Below are 19,009 nucleotides of genomic sequence, written 5' to 3' on the forward strand. Positions count from 1 at the left end.
GCGACAAGAAAAAGAAAAATAAGAAGAAAAAAAACGAAGAAACTGAGCCAGTTTTTGAAGTCGCATATCTCGGGAACGCGCGAAGCGATTTCGCTCAAATTTGGAATGTGGAGTACTGCAGTTGGAGGGCATGTCCACAGCAAAAATCGTCTTGTTTCATCAAGGAAGCACAGAGCTACGGAGGTGCGAAAATTGCGTTTTCTTTCTTCCTGTCAATATACTCACGGGTGTTACGCGCCGGCTTCTTGGGCCGCACGACACACTACCGTGTGTCTTGATTTTTACCTTTATATTAAATGCAACATGGGAAAGCTAAAATAATATTGAGCATAATGCACAGAATTGTCATTGATGCAGGATACTAGCATAATAGTATGACTGGTTATAGTGCCTGTGTTATTTGGATATACTGATTTGATTTAAATCCAAGCATCTGCCACTGTGAAAAGGGTGGGATATAAGATGGTATTTCCAGTGGCTTATTGAATACAAATAAGCCTTAATACTTTAATATAATGCATGCTATACTATTGCATATATGGTTTCAGTTTATTTACCAAATTACCTGAAATAGCTTATATCTAATATAATTCCCACACTATACCATCACATATATGGTTTCAGTATGTTTAACACATTAACTAAAGTCTTATGTGAGATTGTTAGTATACTACAGGTTATACCAAGCTTTTTTGTATTCTTATATCCCGCTTTTTTCACAGTGTGCAATTGGCTACAGTCGTTCTTCCTTCCCCAGAAGAGCACATCACTAACACATACCTGTATACACACACGTACATATGTAAGCAAAACAACGTAACAAATACAAAAGCAACATAACAATAGGACTGAGTCAAATATACTCAAATTTTGCCCAAACTGCTTCCAAGATTTTCCCAAATTTTTCACCTATTATACTCTTCAATGTTCCCATTATGGTTGCACTCTTACAGGCTAGCAAAAATTATCTTGGAACATCTAATCGATGCAACACTTGATTTAATCATTGAATGCTATCAGAGTATTTCACTACAAAGTGACTGTTCTATTAGAGAGTATCAATATCATTTGAGTGCTTTATATATTACTGCTATATTAGGGAGTATCGATCTATTTAAGCTCCATAGTTTGAAATATCCACCTAATATGCTAGCATTATGTTGGCATAGCACTCCAGCCTATTATGCTTTTTATTATGCCGGCATTATTCTGGCATATTTGACGCAGGCCTAGTTATAGGCTATAGCTGCCTACAACATAATTGCAATACAATCATACAGTAAGTGAGCACAGTATCATTTATGGTCATCCTTATTATGATGCCTTTACAAAACAGTACTAAAGCAGTAAAGCTACAATTGTAAGTACCTTTGTTTGCTCTTCTATAATAATCATTCCCAGAGATGCCAAGGTTCACAGGAGTGAGATTGCCATGACCAGATGTAAATTTACAATTAATGTGCCACAGAGCCCCCATTGCTATATATCTTAGGAAGGCTCTGCACATAACTTACCATGCACAAAGCAACATATATATTAGTTAATAGAGTAATTGTCATTTACAGGATGTAATGGTGTAATGCATATTAACTGGTAGTTCCTCATACCGCATATACTTGATGCATCTATTATATTAGTGCAGTTGGATAGCTAAACTAGCTTCATTTATTTTTCTTCAAATTCAACTGCGGTCACCTCATGTCTCGTCAGTAGCTCTCAGCTTCAGATAGAACCCATCACACAATGAATGGTAGCACTGCCATCCTTGTAAGCCTGCCAAACTTGATCTAATGCCTACTGTAGTGCTACTTATAGCTTTAATGTTTAAAAATAGAAGCGCCTATAAGCGAAACTATTGTATTCAGTTATAAGCACATGTAGTTGGACTTGGAGCTTGTAATTGATGGCAAATGTTGAAGATAGCTATAGCCAGAGTTGGGGGTAACTAGTTACTTTTGTAACTAAGTTATGTAACGGATTACTTTTAAAGTAACTAGTAATATAACTAGTTACTTGCTTTGTAACTAGTAACTTGTAACTAGGAGTAATTGTCTGAAAAGTAACTAAGTTACAATGGTAACTAGTTACAATAGTTACATTGTAATTATAACTAATTAATTATGCTTTAAAAGTGAGAGCACTTCAATTTTTGTGCCATATATGCTACAGCCACATTAAGTAGACAGATTCTGTGTACTGTTCTGTATGATTCAGCTTGAGTAACAGACGTAGCAATAATCAAAACTGACCTGAAAGAGCAACAGAATTGTTATTTTAAGTGCACATATGTATTGCATCCCTTAATGATGCATATCTGAGCAAAATTTATGTTACAAAAGCTAAAAACAAGTCATAATTTATACTATGAAAGTAACTAGTAACTAGAGTACTTAGTTACCTTTTGAAAAGTAACTGTAACTGTAACTAAGTTACATGGGATAAAAGTAACGTGTAACTAGTAACTAGTTACTTTTCTGAAGTAACTACCCCAACTCTGGCTATAGCTGAGAAGAGTATAGCCACTCTGCAATGTGTGAGATTAGCAGTTCCGTGCATGTGAGCATGAGATTGCACGCAGATGAGTGAGACTCACGCCCAGTGAGTGAGACTTGGTATGTCTGCGTTCCATATTAATAATTTAACCCCACAATTGAAACTTTATCATGATCAAGTGTATCTGTTCAATGGTTTGTATAGACAATATATTAGTACAAGCACCTGCATGTGCTCTGCAAGATGATGCTATTGTATGCTAGAGACATTGTTGGCATAATATATAGGCCTGAGCTGACTTTAATTTCTGTACACCATATATTGTGCATGTGCAGTGCTGTCTATTATGATGTCAATTATACACTACGTCTACTGGTAATAATATAATATAACAGGAGCCTGTAAACACTATACTTTAAACAAAAGCACATGAAAAGGCTGTGGTGCAACATTTGCACACTGCAAATTGCTGTTACTGTTGTTTGAAAATGAATTCAGGAAATGATAATTTCCTAAACAGTGTACTATACAATTTGGAAACTTGGCCTAACTTGACTTGTGAGGAACTGTTAACATTGGCAACATTATCTTAATATGCTCTAACAAAACATCCATGTGAAGAAATTAGCTGTCATGATTCCTCTATTAGAGTATTTCTGTGACATACACTTCCCAGAAAAGATTTGTAGTATGACAGACTTAATCTCCCTGTTAGTATGACAGACTTATTCTCCCTGTTAGTATGACAGACTTATTCTCCCTGTTAGTATGACAGACTTATTCTCCCTGTTAGTATGACAGACTTATTCTCCCTGTTAGTATGACAGACTTATTCTCCCTGTTAGTATTCTCCCTGTTACTTTAGTAAATTTGTCAGAATATACAAACTTAAACATATCCAATAGATAATGAAAATATTTTATATAGTCTTGTTATTAGTTTTCACTAAACAGCAAATGCACTCAAGGAGAACTTGTGACTAACCACAATGGCATGATCTTTGGCTTGTATATGCGCAGCAGGCAGTTGCAGTGCTTCTTTGGCCATTCCAGGTAGCATAACATGTATCATGGACAAGTGTTCTGATTATCAAGGTGTCCTTATTAAGGGTCTAAATATGTGTACACTCCAAATGGGAACATGGACAAGTGCCCTAAGGTGTTCTTATTAGTGAGTAGTGTGGCAGCATCCATTCCTTCACATAGAGTAAGGGTCTGGTCACTCCATAGGCAATTCTAAGGGGGGCATGTAAGGGGGGGGCATGCTCCCCCTGTTGAAATTTATTTTTTTAATCTTGGGGAAGGTTGCAGTATAGATTGGCATTGTTATTTTTACATGTTTTTAGCATAAATTTTAGGCTGTTTTCAAGCCTTCAAATTACAAATGTCCTGCAGCTTCTGGGGGTTGCACCTCCAGACCCCCCTGAAATTCTATTTATATTACAGCCATACAACAACAGTCATGCTGTTCCCTACTTGGCCCCCTGTAGATCAGGTCTAGAATTGCCACTGGCATTCAACATTTGTAGTGTTTCACAGAAAAGAGGTAAAATCAATTAGATTGTGGTGCTAACTTTTTGTGACATTTGTTTTGGAGTTACCATAGAGTAACCCATAAAAGAGTTTGTTAGGAAGCTTTGTGAAGATGCAATATGATTGAGGCTGCTTGTAGTCACCAATAGGACGTTGTTTAAAAGAACAAAGATGGAGGTATTGAAAGAGCAGAACTGACGTACTTATAATAATAGTATGGTAGCTTAGCATAGAATGTTAAAGAAATCATTACGAAGCGGATAAAAGTACCAATCTTTTTCTGAAGGTATTTGGACCATCTTTTAGAATGGGTGTCATGTCCCCATTATTATTGGTCACCGCTTGTAGAAAAAATCTAAATACTCTAATAGAGCAGTCAACCACTAACAGATATATCTCCTGTAATAAGCTGTAGCTAATAATTTATCTGTAAGAACACTCTATAATGCCACAACAGACCTTCTATAATCTAAAAGAGTATAACAGAATGGCATCCAAATCTGCTGCATTATGTAAACTTCACTCATTTCTAAAGCCACTCCATCCTCCACTCTCTGGCTTGCTGCATGTTAAGATAATAGGGGTAAGAAAAGTAGCGCCTCCTTTGGCTTTTCTTAAGCAGTGTACAGTAAGTTTAATTTTTGATATGTTTGCCCTCAAATTTGCAAGGACCATTATGTTATATTATTTTGTGGAAAAAAATTATTTCATGTAACACAAAATATTGTATGGTTTCCAAACATCACACAGCCCCTTTAACAGCAGATATGAACTGGATGGGACTTGTAAGCAACAGGGGATTGCCCTGATTATCTGGTTATTCCCCTAATCAATTAGCTTAAGCACCCTTAAAATAAATTATGCAAAACCATCATTTTCTGGATGATATAAAAGGTGTGGGCGATGTAAGAAAACGTAACATTATTGTTTGGTTTGGAATATAAATACCTGGCTGTGCTATACGCACAAAATATTGTTCCATCAGTTTTGCATAAAAAATAAACGTTTTTACAAAACAAAGTACATTGTCCTAATCCCTACATGAAGCACAACTGAAATATCTAGTGATCATCAACAATTAAAAAATTCACTAATTTATTCAGATTCACGTGACATTCCAAACAAAATTATGCAATTAAAGTAACAATTTCAAATATCTCCTAGAGCCTTCCGCCCTCCTCTTGATATGCTCCTACCGTTATAAGCAGAGTTGGGGGTAACTAGTTACTTTTGTAACTAAGTTATGTAACGGATTACTTTTAAAGTAACTAGTAATATAACTAGTTACTTGCTTTGTAACTAGTAACTTGTAACTAGGAGTAATTGTCTGAAAAGTAACTAAGTTACAATGGTAACTAGTTACAATAGTTACATTGTAATTATAACTAATTAATTATGCTTTAAAAGTGAGAGCACTTCAATTTTTGTGCCATATATGCTACAGCCACATTAAGTAGACAGATTCTGTGTACTGTTCTGTATGATTCAGCTTGAGTAACAGACGTAGCAATAATCAAAACTGACCTGAAAGAGCAACAGAATTGTTATTTTAAGTGCACATATGTATTGCATCCCTTAATGATGCATATCTGAGCAAAATTTATGTTACAAAAGCTAAAAACAAGTCATAATTTATACTATGAAAGTAACTAGTAACTAGAGTACTTAGTTACCTTTTGAAAAGTAACTGTAACTGTAACTAAGTTACATGGGATAAAAGTAACGTGTAACTAGTAACTAGTTACTTTTCTGAAGTAACTACCCCAACTCTGGTTATAGGTCATGTGAGCATCTTCATAATCATACACTGCACTGCACAATGCTTCAATCTTCTCTTAAACACACAAATATACAATTTCAATTAATTACCAATATATTCCTGTCAAGCCTGTGAATTCAATTCATCAATCACTTCTTTCACTGCCTTGTCCATTTCTATTGCACTTGAAGACCACTTCTGAAATAGACCATCCTTCCATTCTCCTATAAAGACATGATATTTAATGGTTAAAGCATTACTTAGCTACTACCTCATACCTTCCACAATCAATGATTTAATAAGGAAATTGTCGATTGCTGATTTTATGAGTTTCCTGGTGCTTAATTTCTCGACCACATGTTCATCGCTTAGATCTTCATAATAATCCAGGAGGCTATCAGCCCAAGCTGTTTCAAATCATATTTGTAAAGTGGCCATCTTTAGTGTACATTGCTACGATACATTTCTGCTTCATAGTTTCTAAAGTATTTGTTACCAGTGGACTTGATAGCAAGACAGCAAACAAAGTCGATTAGTATAACATCGTATTTACCTGGAATTATCTAATGAGAAGCAAATGTTGGGCAACCTAACGTCCAAATGAGCAAACTGCAATGAATGAAGTTCCTACAACACAGAGGCAATCCTGCTCATCAGATCACAGAGGCAATCCTGCTCATCAGATCACAGAGGTACAAGACAGCATACTCTGGCTTCAATGGTGGCCAAAGCCATAGAAATTTAAACATGAACATCATCAAATACATGAGGTATGTTTTGGAGCCACCATTGGCAACTTTTAATATACCTAAAAGTTGCCACTTGTGGCAATTTATGGAATCAAGTGATTTCCATAATTGGCAAGTTCTAGGTTATAGCCAGAATTGGTGCCAACCATTAGAAGTTACACCAATTTGGCAACCTTAGGATTCCTACTGGCTACTTCAATTGTTGCTAAGTTTAGCAGCTCTCTCAGTAGTAGCCAAACGTGGCATCCTTCAAACCTTACCAGTTTTGGGAATATTAAGTGCTCACTTATATAGCGTGCCATAGAACTTTCGATTATGGGTTTAAGTTACTATTATTGGCAATAATTTATATCAAGATGCATTTATATAAACTAAATCCAAAACTGGAAATCGATACCCACAATTAAATCTACCATGCTATGCTATAAAACCAAAGTAAGTAATTTCAAAGCTTTGAGGATGCCACATTTGCTTAAAAATATTTTCCAAAATTGGCAGGTTTTCTGATTACAATTTCTTAGCCAATTTAGTGCTTTCAAAAATTGGCAAAATTGTTCTTTCCAAAACTTTTATCAAATAGGCATATAATTACATTAAAATTTGCCAAAGGTGGCATCTCAACATACCTGAATGCATAGAAGAGGCAGAGACCTAAACAGGTAAGGAAACAATTTTGGATTAGTATTCGATTTCAATTTCATAATAATAACTGTTTTGTAAGATACGTATGATCTTCTATATTAGGAACCACCTTATAAATGTGCTGCTTACTCTTCAGCAATATAGAATGGGTGGTTTTTACTTGTGTTAGTTCATCTTCATTGAGTTGACCCTTCAACCACTCCATATCATTTTGTGAAAGGCACATAAAACATGGAAAAGGATGCCATGTAATTTGTGAAACATACTTCATTACTTCCAGCACTTCTTTTTTGACATTCTCCAGAGCTACCAATTCAAAATGCACAATAAACTTCAAGGATTCAAATGACACTGTTACCTTGGTGACCCCTGATTTAGTTCCAAATTTTGGGAATGTAAATCCAGTCCAGTGTGGCACTTCAGGGTTGAAATATCTGAAAATCCTCCAGCACAAATGCAATGTTGTGGGCTACAGAATGATCATAAGGGCTTGAGTGCTGTTCACATGTCAAAAATGGAACTGTATATCCATTTGCTTTCTTTACTATTAAAGCATCTGGACAGCTTTTCAGGGACGCTATATACGACTGAAAAAGTGGGACCCTTTCTATTTCCCTGCCACTGGAATTACAACAAAATTGCAATACTGTGGAACTATAGTATGTGATGCAGCCATGTAACAGTGTGAACATATGATTCCTTGCCGCACGGTATAACATCCTGTGAAGGGCACTGGTATTAGTACTCATAATGTTCGAACAAGCGATTCAAGTCATACTCCTTGCAATCCTTCAGGCCAGGGGCGGTAAAGCAGGTCATAGAGTGAGGGGGCCAGGCCAGCTGTAAGCTGAAGACCAAAAGAAAAAAAAGGTAACTACCTGCTGACAATAGCTGCCCTCCACCAACTATATCTCCTTATTTATAACTACACATATGTAGCGAAGTAGCTTGCTACACTGTTTCTCTGAATACTGTGACTGCTCTATTAGAGTATCTTGATCGAGATCTTGCTCTTTGCTTGCATACATTGTTATTATTATTATTATTATTATTATTACTAGGACCGCGTCACATACAACCAAGTACATACACCAACGTTGCAACCTACCCATTGGGCAAGTATAAACAGTGCCATAGGAAACACTCAGAGCAGTGTGCGTGTACCTGTGGAAATGATACATATGCATACGTACACAGGCAAGGGAGTTTAACTGGCATCAGAAAACCACAATACTAAAACACAATCTACACAAAAAACCAAGTTAAGTTAGCTATATTGAAAGTAACTATATATTGTAGGTGTGACGTGTCTCTGAAGATGACTCAGCAGTGAAGTGAGGCTATGCAGAATAAGGGATATGGTGAAGGCACAATTAGCAATTGATCCCAATCAAGCCAATATGGCACAAAAGACTCTGTTGTAACTAGAGGCCACTGGTGATGTACCTGTATATCAGCGGTGTGGCATTGGCACAGTGATCACAGTCTATAATATTATGCATACAGCCATGCACAACATACAGGAGATAGTTACACATTGTTGTATATGCAGCACTGCATCGGCTTCTTGTTTAGCTATTACAGACTCACAGTAAACTAGTAGTTAAGCCGAGTGGAAAATAATTCCAGCCGCTAGCAAGCCAGATGAAGGATGAAGATGTAGACCTATAATACAACTACCAGTACAAGTATTACATTACCCATTACATTGCTGTTCCAGCTGGTTGTTTATGAGCACATCAGCTGGTATCCCAACTGGTAATCAGCTGGTCCTTCACTGCATGACGCCTGGAGCGCATATCCTACACACAAAATACACAGTTACAAACATTTAAACATACTTGTAATGTTGTTGCTTATCAGTAAAGTGGCGCCTGGCCTCTCTGTGGACGTTTACTAATCTTCACGTTCGAGCAATCTGTAATTAAACAAGGGTGTGGTGCCGGGTGTTATATAGAATTACACGTACGGTAAAGTCATCAGCACGAACAGACGCACTTATTATACGGTTGTGCCTTCATTCACAGGCGAATCTATCCCCACTTAGTTCATGTCTCTAGGCCTCGTAGTTTTCTCAAACATTATTAATTATTATTTATTTATTCATTCATTATATTAATGACATAATTTTAACCGCATTTCATATTATTCTTACTACTTGGTTGTATTACTAGGCCCAAGGCAAATACAACCAAGTACAATCACCAACGGGACAACCTACTAATGGGGCATGTACGGACTGCAATTACAGGAACCACATGCCCATTTGAAATACGGCTATTTTCGGTGTGTTACGCCATTTCCAATCCCTATTAAGAGTCGCATATCTATGGTTTGATGCAGGGGTCTGGGGCACCACTGACAGATTTTGAACATAAAATGCTTCAAAATTTATTAGTTCATGCTCTATAAATAATACAAACTATTAATATGCTATCTTTAATAATTGCTTATAGCTAATTCCTTTAATCATGGTTATAATATGGCTGGTCAGGTGTATTGTAGTGATCCACATAGTTATCGCTATCCTTAATTCTGCAGTTAGAAACTCAAAATTTAATAGCTTTGTATTAACATAATTCTTTAATGAAGTATACCTGCAATCCGTTATGACTGCTCTATTAGAATACATCTGACTGCTCTATTAGAGTATCTTGGTCTCTATAGTTTTGACCGGGCCTGAGAAAAAAGGGCATGTGGGCACATAAAAATTGTCTACTTTCTCAAACTTTAATGATTCATAACTTTTTAAGTTGTTACACTATAGCCACACAACTTATTAAATGTTTACTTGACTTTATACTACAGGATACAGATATTGTGTCCTAGCATCGAGTTATAACCTGTTATCGGATAGGGTATAGTTTGTGCCCATATGCCCAATTTTCACAGGCCCAGCCACATTTTATTATCAACTTTTACCAGTTAGACACTGGAGGGCAAACACAGAAGGCAGAGCCTGTACAAGGTGTTTACCACCAGCCTAGGAGCTTTACTAGCATTTCTTTTCTGTAAATTCATACCTTCCTATTACATTCACTGTAGCTCAGCTCTATTGTCATGTTTCTGTATAATTTACATAGCCATGCATGGTTTCACTTTCGGGTATCCTTGCTATATTTATGGGGGGAGGTTCTGAAACTCCAGGACATCCCCCCCCTTCCCATAAATATGCCCTGCACCCAGATGGTGAGAAGTCTCAGATCCTTTCCAGACTAGCAGCATAGACAGACTATGCATCACATTAATATGAGGAAGAGTTGTCTTGGCTAGTAGGGCAGTTTGAATTCGAAAATTCATGTTTCATTTTCTGATTTTTCAAGGGGTAGTCACTACCAATAGTCCTGTAGAACCATTTGCGACTGGGATCAAGATTTTTGATTGACGAAAATGTACCTTGATCGCTTGATTTCATTTAAAAAGGTACCTTGATCCCTTGACAATCTAGCATAGAAGCCTTGTAAATTCTCAGTTTGCTTACAAGTTAGGTGCTTGATCGTCCTTCTTTAGGATGTCTTGATTGCTTGATTCAGAACCTCTTGATAGTTTGATTCAATTTTGATCCCAGTCACAAATGGTTCTACAGGAGTATTGGTAGTGACTACCCCTTGTTTTTGAAAGAAAGCAACCCTGCTTCAGTGCCAGGAACCCAGTGAATCATTTGCTTATTACTGTACCTACTTTTTCACTACAAGAATCCTATATCTAGCTAAATAGCAAGTTTTATCCTGTCCTTTGTGTGGAGCACGAAATCAAAAATAAATTTTGTATCTCGAGATACTAAAAACATAAAATTGATAATAATAACGATATTTCTGTGAAGACAACAATTGTGCCTCCGGTTTCATGGTGTGTCTAGCAATGGGATACTACCTCGGATACTACAATGAACATGGTAGGGGGATCGATTTGTAAAAGTAGATTTTTCGGATTGCAGACGTGACCCTATAGTTATCTTCATCTGTATCTAGGACCCGATTTTCACACTATTTTAAACTTATACCTTACCAACCCAAAATCGTATTTATATTTTTAATCAACAGGACCCTCCAGGGGCATAATGCTGATCAGTATAATCAGTAATAATTGAGTTAATTTACATGATCAATTCTACACAGTTAGTTTCAATCGACTTATAAGTACTGCGAGAACTGTACCCGGAAACTAACTGTGTAGAATTGTTTAAACAAAAATTAGCAATGATCATGTCAGTAATTATTAAACTGCACATCAGCATTTATAGCTATAGCTACCCCTGGAGGGTCCTAGTGATTAAAACTATAATAATATTAAATAATATTATCTATGATTAAACCGACCTTGACTGAATCCACCGTGGACTCCCAGAAAAGCATACGCTAACAGGGGCGTAGGCAGGATTTCCAAAAGGGGGGTTCTGCCCTAAGTATAGAATTTCGTAGGTGTGCACATGTAAACACGTGTACACGTGTGAACATGTGTATTCTTATAAATTCATTCGCAATAGCGAGTAGAGGTACTTGAATTCCTCTGCCTGAAGACCTGTAGCTACCCATTTCAGTGGATTTGTGTAAGTTAATTCAGTTCTAGTTAACCAGTATCACGATTTAAAAAACTTAACTCTAAAAAGGGGGTTCGTCCGAACCCTTTGAACCCCCCCTGGCTACGCCCCTGGCTAAGTAACACGCTAGAGTAGACAAACCATTTGAACCTATGGTACATGCGCCTTAGTTTACGGAAAACGTATTTATGTAAACGGAAAGGAAAGATGGCGGCAAGTTCAGGAGGAGACTCGAGTGCAGAGCAATATGCCTTAACTAGGATGTATGTGAAAATCTGTACTACGTTCCCGATTGAAACTGCCCTCCCAGCGCTGATATCTCACCGCGTTATTGATTTTAACGAAAAAGCCGAAATATTTCAAAACAACTTATCTCGACATGATCAAGTCAGCGCGTTGATGGATATCATTTCTAAAGACGTACAGGTTGAGGATTACCGCAGATTTAATAACTTTCTCATTGTACTCCGGAAATCACGGAACTGCCAGTTTTTGTGGCAAGGATTACAACAGCATAGACAACGAGTGCGAACATCATTGGGTAAGTCAGAGTGGAGTGTGTAGCTATAATTGTGTATGTATATATGTGTCGCAAGAAGGTGTCACGCTCTGGGACCACAGTCCTGGTCGAAATTTCCAGTGATGTAGCAACGAATATTTTTTGATTGTGGGTTTTAACTTTAGGCTTGACCTGTGACTTAGAGTTTGGCTGTGGTCACAGATCTACCTATAGTAAGTACCTGTGTGCCACCCCTTGTGTTTTACCCACGTTTAAGGATGGAATTTTTTAGTATTTGTGGGCACTGACTACTAATGGTTGGCCATTTGTACTGCAGAAACTGTTCAGAATGTGTCTTGTGTTTCACTGTTAGTGGGACATTGTAAAGTTCTGAATATGTTAGGAGGAAGTCGCAAGCCAAATTGAAGACATGTGTTTGTACATAGCAAGCCAGCACAAATACAGAGGTCTTACTCTCTAGAAAACAGTGCACTACTCACCATTTAGGATTCAGATCATCCTTGCCATGATGCAAATAGCTCTTTCACTATTCTACTCACTTCTGTCTTTTACTGTTACTCACTAAACTGCATGACAAAGCCACACTCTGTAATGTGATGTGGCCATACTATTCCAATCTAATGATGCAACAAAGCAAATTTTTGTGGTAACATTATGGCTTCTTATGTATGGCATCCAATTAGTTTACAATATGCCATATCACAAGTGGTCCCTAAGCTTCTGGATTTACTTAGTGATGGACAATGTAGTGTGTGTGTGCGTGCGTGCGTGCATGCGTGCTTGTAGTGTGTGTGTGTGTGTGTGTGTGTGTGTGTGCGCATTATTCACTGAGTTGTGTCATGTGAGAGCACTTGGCAGAACATTGGCAATTGTTCTATTGCCACAACCACACCACTGTGATGTAGTTAATGTAACTTATGTTTTGCTTGTGGGTTTGCAGTTGCCAAATATAATTGCCAATGTTTCAACTATGTGAAATTGACAAGACTGTTCAGAACACTTCTCCAAGGAAGTGTTGAATACATGGACATTTGGAACCCTGTTTTAGGTGAAGAACTTCCATTACGGAGGGAGCCTGAAAATGTAGTCGATGAGCAAACAGTTTCCGTAGCTAAAGATTCCCAAATTGTCATGCAAGTAGCAATCCAACTCTCTTCGATCGTCTTTCATTTCCTGGCAAGGCCATGCAATAAAGGAATTGCAAAGGTGACTGGCAGCAAGATTAATTATGGTGCTGGCTATGGGCTTGAGATTCCTTGTGTCCTCTGATTCTATGGCTCACCAAAGTACCTTGAAAGACTTCAGAAACTGTTAGATAAAACAAACAATTTATATAGTGTTATGAAACTACATGATGTCCGTATTATAAAGGAAAACTTATGTAGATGTAGCATGGCAAGAAATAAATTTACAGGTGTCCGTATTTTCCAGGTTATCTATGTACGTGGAGTAATGAAATGCCACACATAGCTGGCACATGTGTCTGTATTTTCCAGGGTCCGGATTAACAGGCTCCACTGTAGTCCAGAAAGAATCTGTTTTTCCCAGAAACGGGAACCCTAAGGGCATGTCCGTTTAGCACTAGCATATCTTGCCATGAAACTTTGTAGTGAAACTACATTTTATTTCTTGTGTGATTTATAATTCCATTCCATCATATGGTGGATATGGCTGTTAAAGTGACAATGCACAGATGCTCCACGTAATTTTCCAATCTCAGAATCCCCTGGTATCCTCTCATAAATGACTCAATTTGTATAAATAATCTAATCCAAAACAGCCAAGCTGTAAAAAAGAGTGCGGCCCTCAAAAAGGCTATGGTGAAAAAAAAAGTGAAACCCAAGGTGGCGGTCAAGAAATGGCTGTGATGGTAGGTTAATGGTAAAAAGTTTAATAGTGACAATTCAGGTGAATTTTGGTGCCGCTTGATTTCACTTCTTTTTGTATTTGTATACCCCAAAGCCAGCCTATGGCCGGCTTTGGGGCTTTTTAACCTATCATTTTTTTCTTTACTACAGGAAGAAGAAAAGATGAAGCAGATGTTAAATACTTTAAATATTTCTGATTATCAGTAAAATTGTACAAATTATATATTATATATAATACATATATTTATTACAGAACTCTACATGGTGGTTTCTTTGTAACTGAACACTCTACAAGGTGACTTCTAGCTGATCTCTGTACAGGGTGAATTGTTTGTAGCTGAACTATCTACAAGGTAACTTCTTTTAGCTGATCTCTCTACAGGGTGATTTGTTTGCAGTTGAACTCTCTACAAGATAACTTCTTCTAGCTGATCTCTCTACAGGATCACTTGTTTCTAGCTGATCTCTCTACAGGGTGAATTGTTTCTAGCTGAACTCTCTACATGATGGTTTCTTTGTAACTGAATTCTCTACAAGGTGACTTCTTCTAGCTGATCTCTCTACTGGGTGATTTGTTTGTAGCTGAGCTCTCTACAAGGTAACTTCTTCTAGCTGATCTCTCTACATTTGTAGCTGAACTCTCTACAGGTGATTTGCTTGCAGCTGAACTCTCTACATGATGGTTTTTTTGTAGTTGAACTCTCTACAAGGTAACTTCTTCTAGCTGATCTCTCTACAGGGTGATTTGTTTGTAGCTGAATTCTCTACAGGTGATTTGTTTGCAGCTGAACTCTCTACATGATGGTTTCTTTGTAACTGAACTCTCTACAAGGTGACTTCTAGCTGATCTCTCTACAGGGTGATTTGTTTGTAGCTGAACTCTCCACAAGGTAATTGCTTCTAGCTGATCTCTGTACAGGGTGAATTGTTTGTAGCTGAACTCTCTGCAAGGTAACTTCTTCCAGCTGATGTCTCTACAGGGTCACTTGTTTGTAGTTGAACTCTCTACATGGTGGTTTCTTTGTAACTGAACTCTCTACAAGGTAACTTCTTCTAGCTGATCTATGTACAGGGTGAATTGTTTGTAGCTGAACTCTTTACAAGGTAACTTGTTCTAGCTGATCTCTCTACAGGCGATTTGTTTGTAGCTAAATTCTCTACATGGTGATTTCTTTGTAGCTGAACTTTCTACAAGGTGACTTCTTTTAGCTGAATTATCTCTTTCCGTAGTTGAACTCCCTACAAGGTAACTTCTTCTAACTGATCTCTCTACAGGGTGAATTGTTTCTAGCTGATCTCTATCCAGGTTACGTGTTTCTAGCTGATCTCTTGGATTCTTTTCTGGGTGACTGCTCTATTAGAGTATCTCAATCTCGCACTTGCTACACCAAGTTAGATTTCATGTTATAACTCGGTGGCTTTAAGTCTGATTCTTCTACACCATTGAAGAGCCTTTCTAAGTTGATTACTCCATCTGTACAGCGATTTTCAAAGCATTACCCCAAGCGGTTTTTCTGGTAGGCCTGGCAAGTAGTCATTTTTTATTAGCTAATCTCGATTGCATAATTGTTACACACTGTTGGTTTTTTCGTTGTTTCTTTCAAACCACAAAAGGTTTGAGGTTCAATAGTTAACCTATTCACCCACCGATTTTCAGCTTCTCTCCATAAGCGGTTTACCCTGTCAGTGTGACAACATATTGGTGTTATTTTTCGTGAATAATCGCTAATAACTCTTTGCCTGTGTATCGTATTCCAGTCAAAGTTGGTACCGAGATGTACCTTTATACCCCCCTTGTGTGTGGGGTGTATCCATTCACTGGATTGGACTACTGGACTGGTATATTTTTGGTTTTTACACATTCTGAGGTTAAAATTTATTGAGTCTCACAAGTCAAGGGTCCTGAGGGAACCTACAGCCCACTACTAATGCTGAATATGAGCAGTAGAATATGCGATAACTGTCTTTTAATATTTTCGCTGTGATTTATTATGTCCTACAACACTTATTCCCTACCCTGGTGTACAGTACTGCTGTAGGGAATGTATATCAACAATAATTAACCAGCGATCGACTTGCCAGTTGACAATATCCTTCAAGATATCCATTGTGTGAGCTCAGGAATTGAGCTAGCATGGACAGACTTGTTTTCAGTGCTGCAGGACACAGTGATTATAATTAAGCACATGCTGAAAAAATTTCTAATCAGTAAGTCTTTCTCCAGAAGTAAAGGTCTTGCCATGCAAGACTATACTGTATATAGCTTGCTCCTTGAGCTCGCACTAAGGATATCTTGTCAACTGGCGAGTTGATCGCTGGTTAATTATTGCTGATATACATTCCCTACAGCATCACTATACACCAGGGTAAGGAATAAGTGTTGTAGGATACAGCGAAATTATTAAGACAGTTATCGCATACTCCACTGCTCATATTCATCATTTAGTAGTGGGCTGTAGGTTCCCTCAGGACCCTTGGCTTGCGAGGCTCAATAAATTTTAACCACAGAATGTGCAAAAACCAAAAATCTACCAGTCCAGTATTCCAGTCCAGTAGTCCAGTCCAGTGAATGGATACACCCTTCTGGGTGCCAAATTTCAAGGCAATCGGATGTGGCGTTCGCGTTTTATAGCAGTTTTTGTAAGTGTGCGAAAAGAGGAAGAAACTAAGCAAAGTTTTGAAGTCGCATATCTCGGGATTGCTGAAGCGATTCTGCTCAAATTTGGTATGTGGAGTACTGAAGTTGGAGGGCGTGTCCACAGCAAAAATTGTCTTATTTCATCAAGGCAGCACAGAGCTACAGAGGTGCGAAAATTACGTTTTTGTTCTTCCTGTCAATATACTCACGGGTGTTGCTCCCCAACTTGTTTCAGTACTTTTTATCGATGTGCTATGGTCCCTACTCTAGTTGAAAAATCCTTTTTTTTTGTATACTTGTATACTTCTACGGCAACATAGTTGTACACATTAGGTAGGTACTAGTAGTTTCTAAAGGTATCGAAGTAGTTTATAAAATGATAGTTGTAGAAATAAGGTTGGAAGTACCCCACAGTAAACAAATCATTACAAACAGGTAAATGCTTCTATACACATGGTCTATGTTTGTCTGCAGTGTAAAAGGTTTGGCAAGTAACAGAAGTGTGAGTATAAGATCATAGTGTACCCATAAGTATAAAGGTCTGAGGCAGTTTTATTAATACTGTACTGTTGTTTAAAAATACAATACCGCCCATCTCTTTGTACATATGTACATATTATATCATATGGTACAGATAATATTATGTTGTTGCAAAGTATTAACTTACAGTGATGCATTACCTTTTACAAAGAGGGGTTACATTTAGTGGGCATATTGTTACATTAATGTAACTGGTGTATGCACGTAACTACTGTAGATCTGTAGCATAGAAAATATTGAAAAACATTCAAGAACTTGTACATGGAGGCATATGTGCGTATGTCTCACAAATGTGACAATTGATTAAATGGAGCCCACCCTTAAAGTTTTACTAAGATGGTGTGCTGTAAATTATGTACATACGTACAATCTTTTGTTGTCTCAAGATATAAAACTTATTGTCAAATCTCAGTAAATTTATTTATAATGAATACCATTGTATTTACTTGGTTCCATGCTGTACTGTGTTTACATTTAACACAATTGTGCAAACCAGTTTATGAAACCATGACATCCCATTTATGGGCACGTGTGTTTAGATATAACCAAGCGTGCTAGCCTAGAAAATGGCGTAAAGTAGGACTCTGTTAATGGGTGGTTAGGAAGAAAAACAGTGGTAAATTAGTACGGTTGTGCTCTAGGGATAATTTATGGCTTATACCTACGATGTTTTTGATACCCGTAAGTAATCATGTGCTCTTTCTGCTATGAAGTGTTAAATCGTTCTGTTCAATATAGTGTTTTTTTAATCTATTTAAGCTTTATTTTGATATAACACATTGAATATAGAAAACCAAACTGAACCGAATCGTGTTGGCACGGCAGGGCTGGCTAGGTTTAGTTCTAGTCTCACGTAGCCAGACCCATCTAACACGCAAGTCACTTATCAATTAGAGATTATAAGCACCCGCGCTGGAATGGTCTAGTGAACTGGAACGTATAAAATCTGTCCAGGCTTGCACCAAGAATCTGGTGCATTGATAGGTGTAAAATGCTAAACTGACCGAAGTGAATAATTCCACAGAGTGTGCGTGCTAAACCATGTGTTTCTGACGAGGATACGGCCAGACGTCCAGGTGACTGTTGTGCATCGTGTTGGGCCTCGTGTTGTGCGCAACAGTGATGGAAGACTTGATGAATGATGTTTCCTGGTCACTGGGTGTGTTTCCGTTCAAGCCAGAACAATCTAAAGCTGTGTTGGTCTTCCTAGAAGGAAAATATGTCTTTGTGTCCCTTCCAACTGGCTATGGGAAGTCTATACGCTATATTGCCTGCCATTTTTGATAAGCTTAAAGGTAATGCTATGCATTATCTGATAACAGTGATAAATGTTTATGGGTTTTGCAGGTGAGTCTGGAAGTATTGTTGTTTGTATTAGCCCCCTCACAACAATAATGAGGGACCAGAAAGCTAAATTTGAATGAATGGGGATATGTGCAGAGTTTGTTGGTGAGGTACAAGATAGCCAAGAAATTGTAGTGAAGGTCATTGCTGGTAGAATTCAGGTTCTATTTATTAGCCCAGAGAATATTTTAAATAGCAAATCATTTAGAGACATGCTGGTATCAGACCAGTACAAGGACAAGTTGGTGGCAGTGGCAGTTGATGAGGCCCACTGTGTGAAGACTTGGTATGTTACTGGACTGAATTTGTAATGTGTAGTTAGCTACTCGTTAATTACATACAGGTGATGAATTTCGTGTTGCCTTTTCTAATATCGGTGACATA

The 19,009-nt window shown here is 37.7% G+C and overlaps 1 protein-coding gene and 1 long non-coding RNA gene across 5 annotated transcripts in view; one reads left to right on the forward strand and one right to left on the reverse strand.

Annotated features, from left to right (window-relative positions):
* Nucleotides 1-5,840: 5,840 nt before the first annotated feature.
* LOC136243554 (uncharacterized) lies at nt 5,841-7,702 on the reverse strand. Of its 4 annotated transcripts, XR_010695496.1 has the most exons (5): nt 7,534-7,702; nt 7,305-7,481; nt 7,160-7,184; nt 6,063-6,497; nt 5,841-6,008 (listed from the first exon to the last, which is right to left on the reverse strand). It is a non-coding gene; the product is annotated as an uncharacterized lncRNA (long non-coding RNA). The 4 variants fall into 4 exon arrangements; XR_010695215.1 differs by having other exon boundaries at nt 7,160-7,481; XR_010695055.1 differs by having other exon boundaries at nt 6,063-6,264; nt 6,338-7,481.
* A 4,203-nt stretch (nt 7,703-11,905) lies between these two features.
* Nucleotides 11,906-19,009, forward strand: part of LOC136242173 (uncharacterized) — a 113,500-nt gene continuing 106,396 nt past the window's right edge. The window contains exon 1 of the mRNA XM_066033595.1: nt 11,906-12,256. Within this exon, the coding sequence (XP_065889667.1) occupies nt 11,923-12,256 (334 nt within the window). The 5' untranslated portion in view covers nt 11,906-11,922. The remainder of the gene's footprint in view (nt 12,257-19,009) is intronic.

The sequence above is a fragment of the Dysidea avara genome, chromosome 1, assembly GCF_963678975.1.
Source record: "Dysidea avara chromosome 1, odDysAvar1.4, whole genome shotgun sequence".
Lineage (NCBI taxonomy): Eukaryota > Metazoa > Porifera > Demospongiae > Dictyoceratida > Dysideidae > Dysidea > Dysidea avara.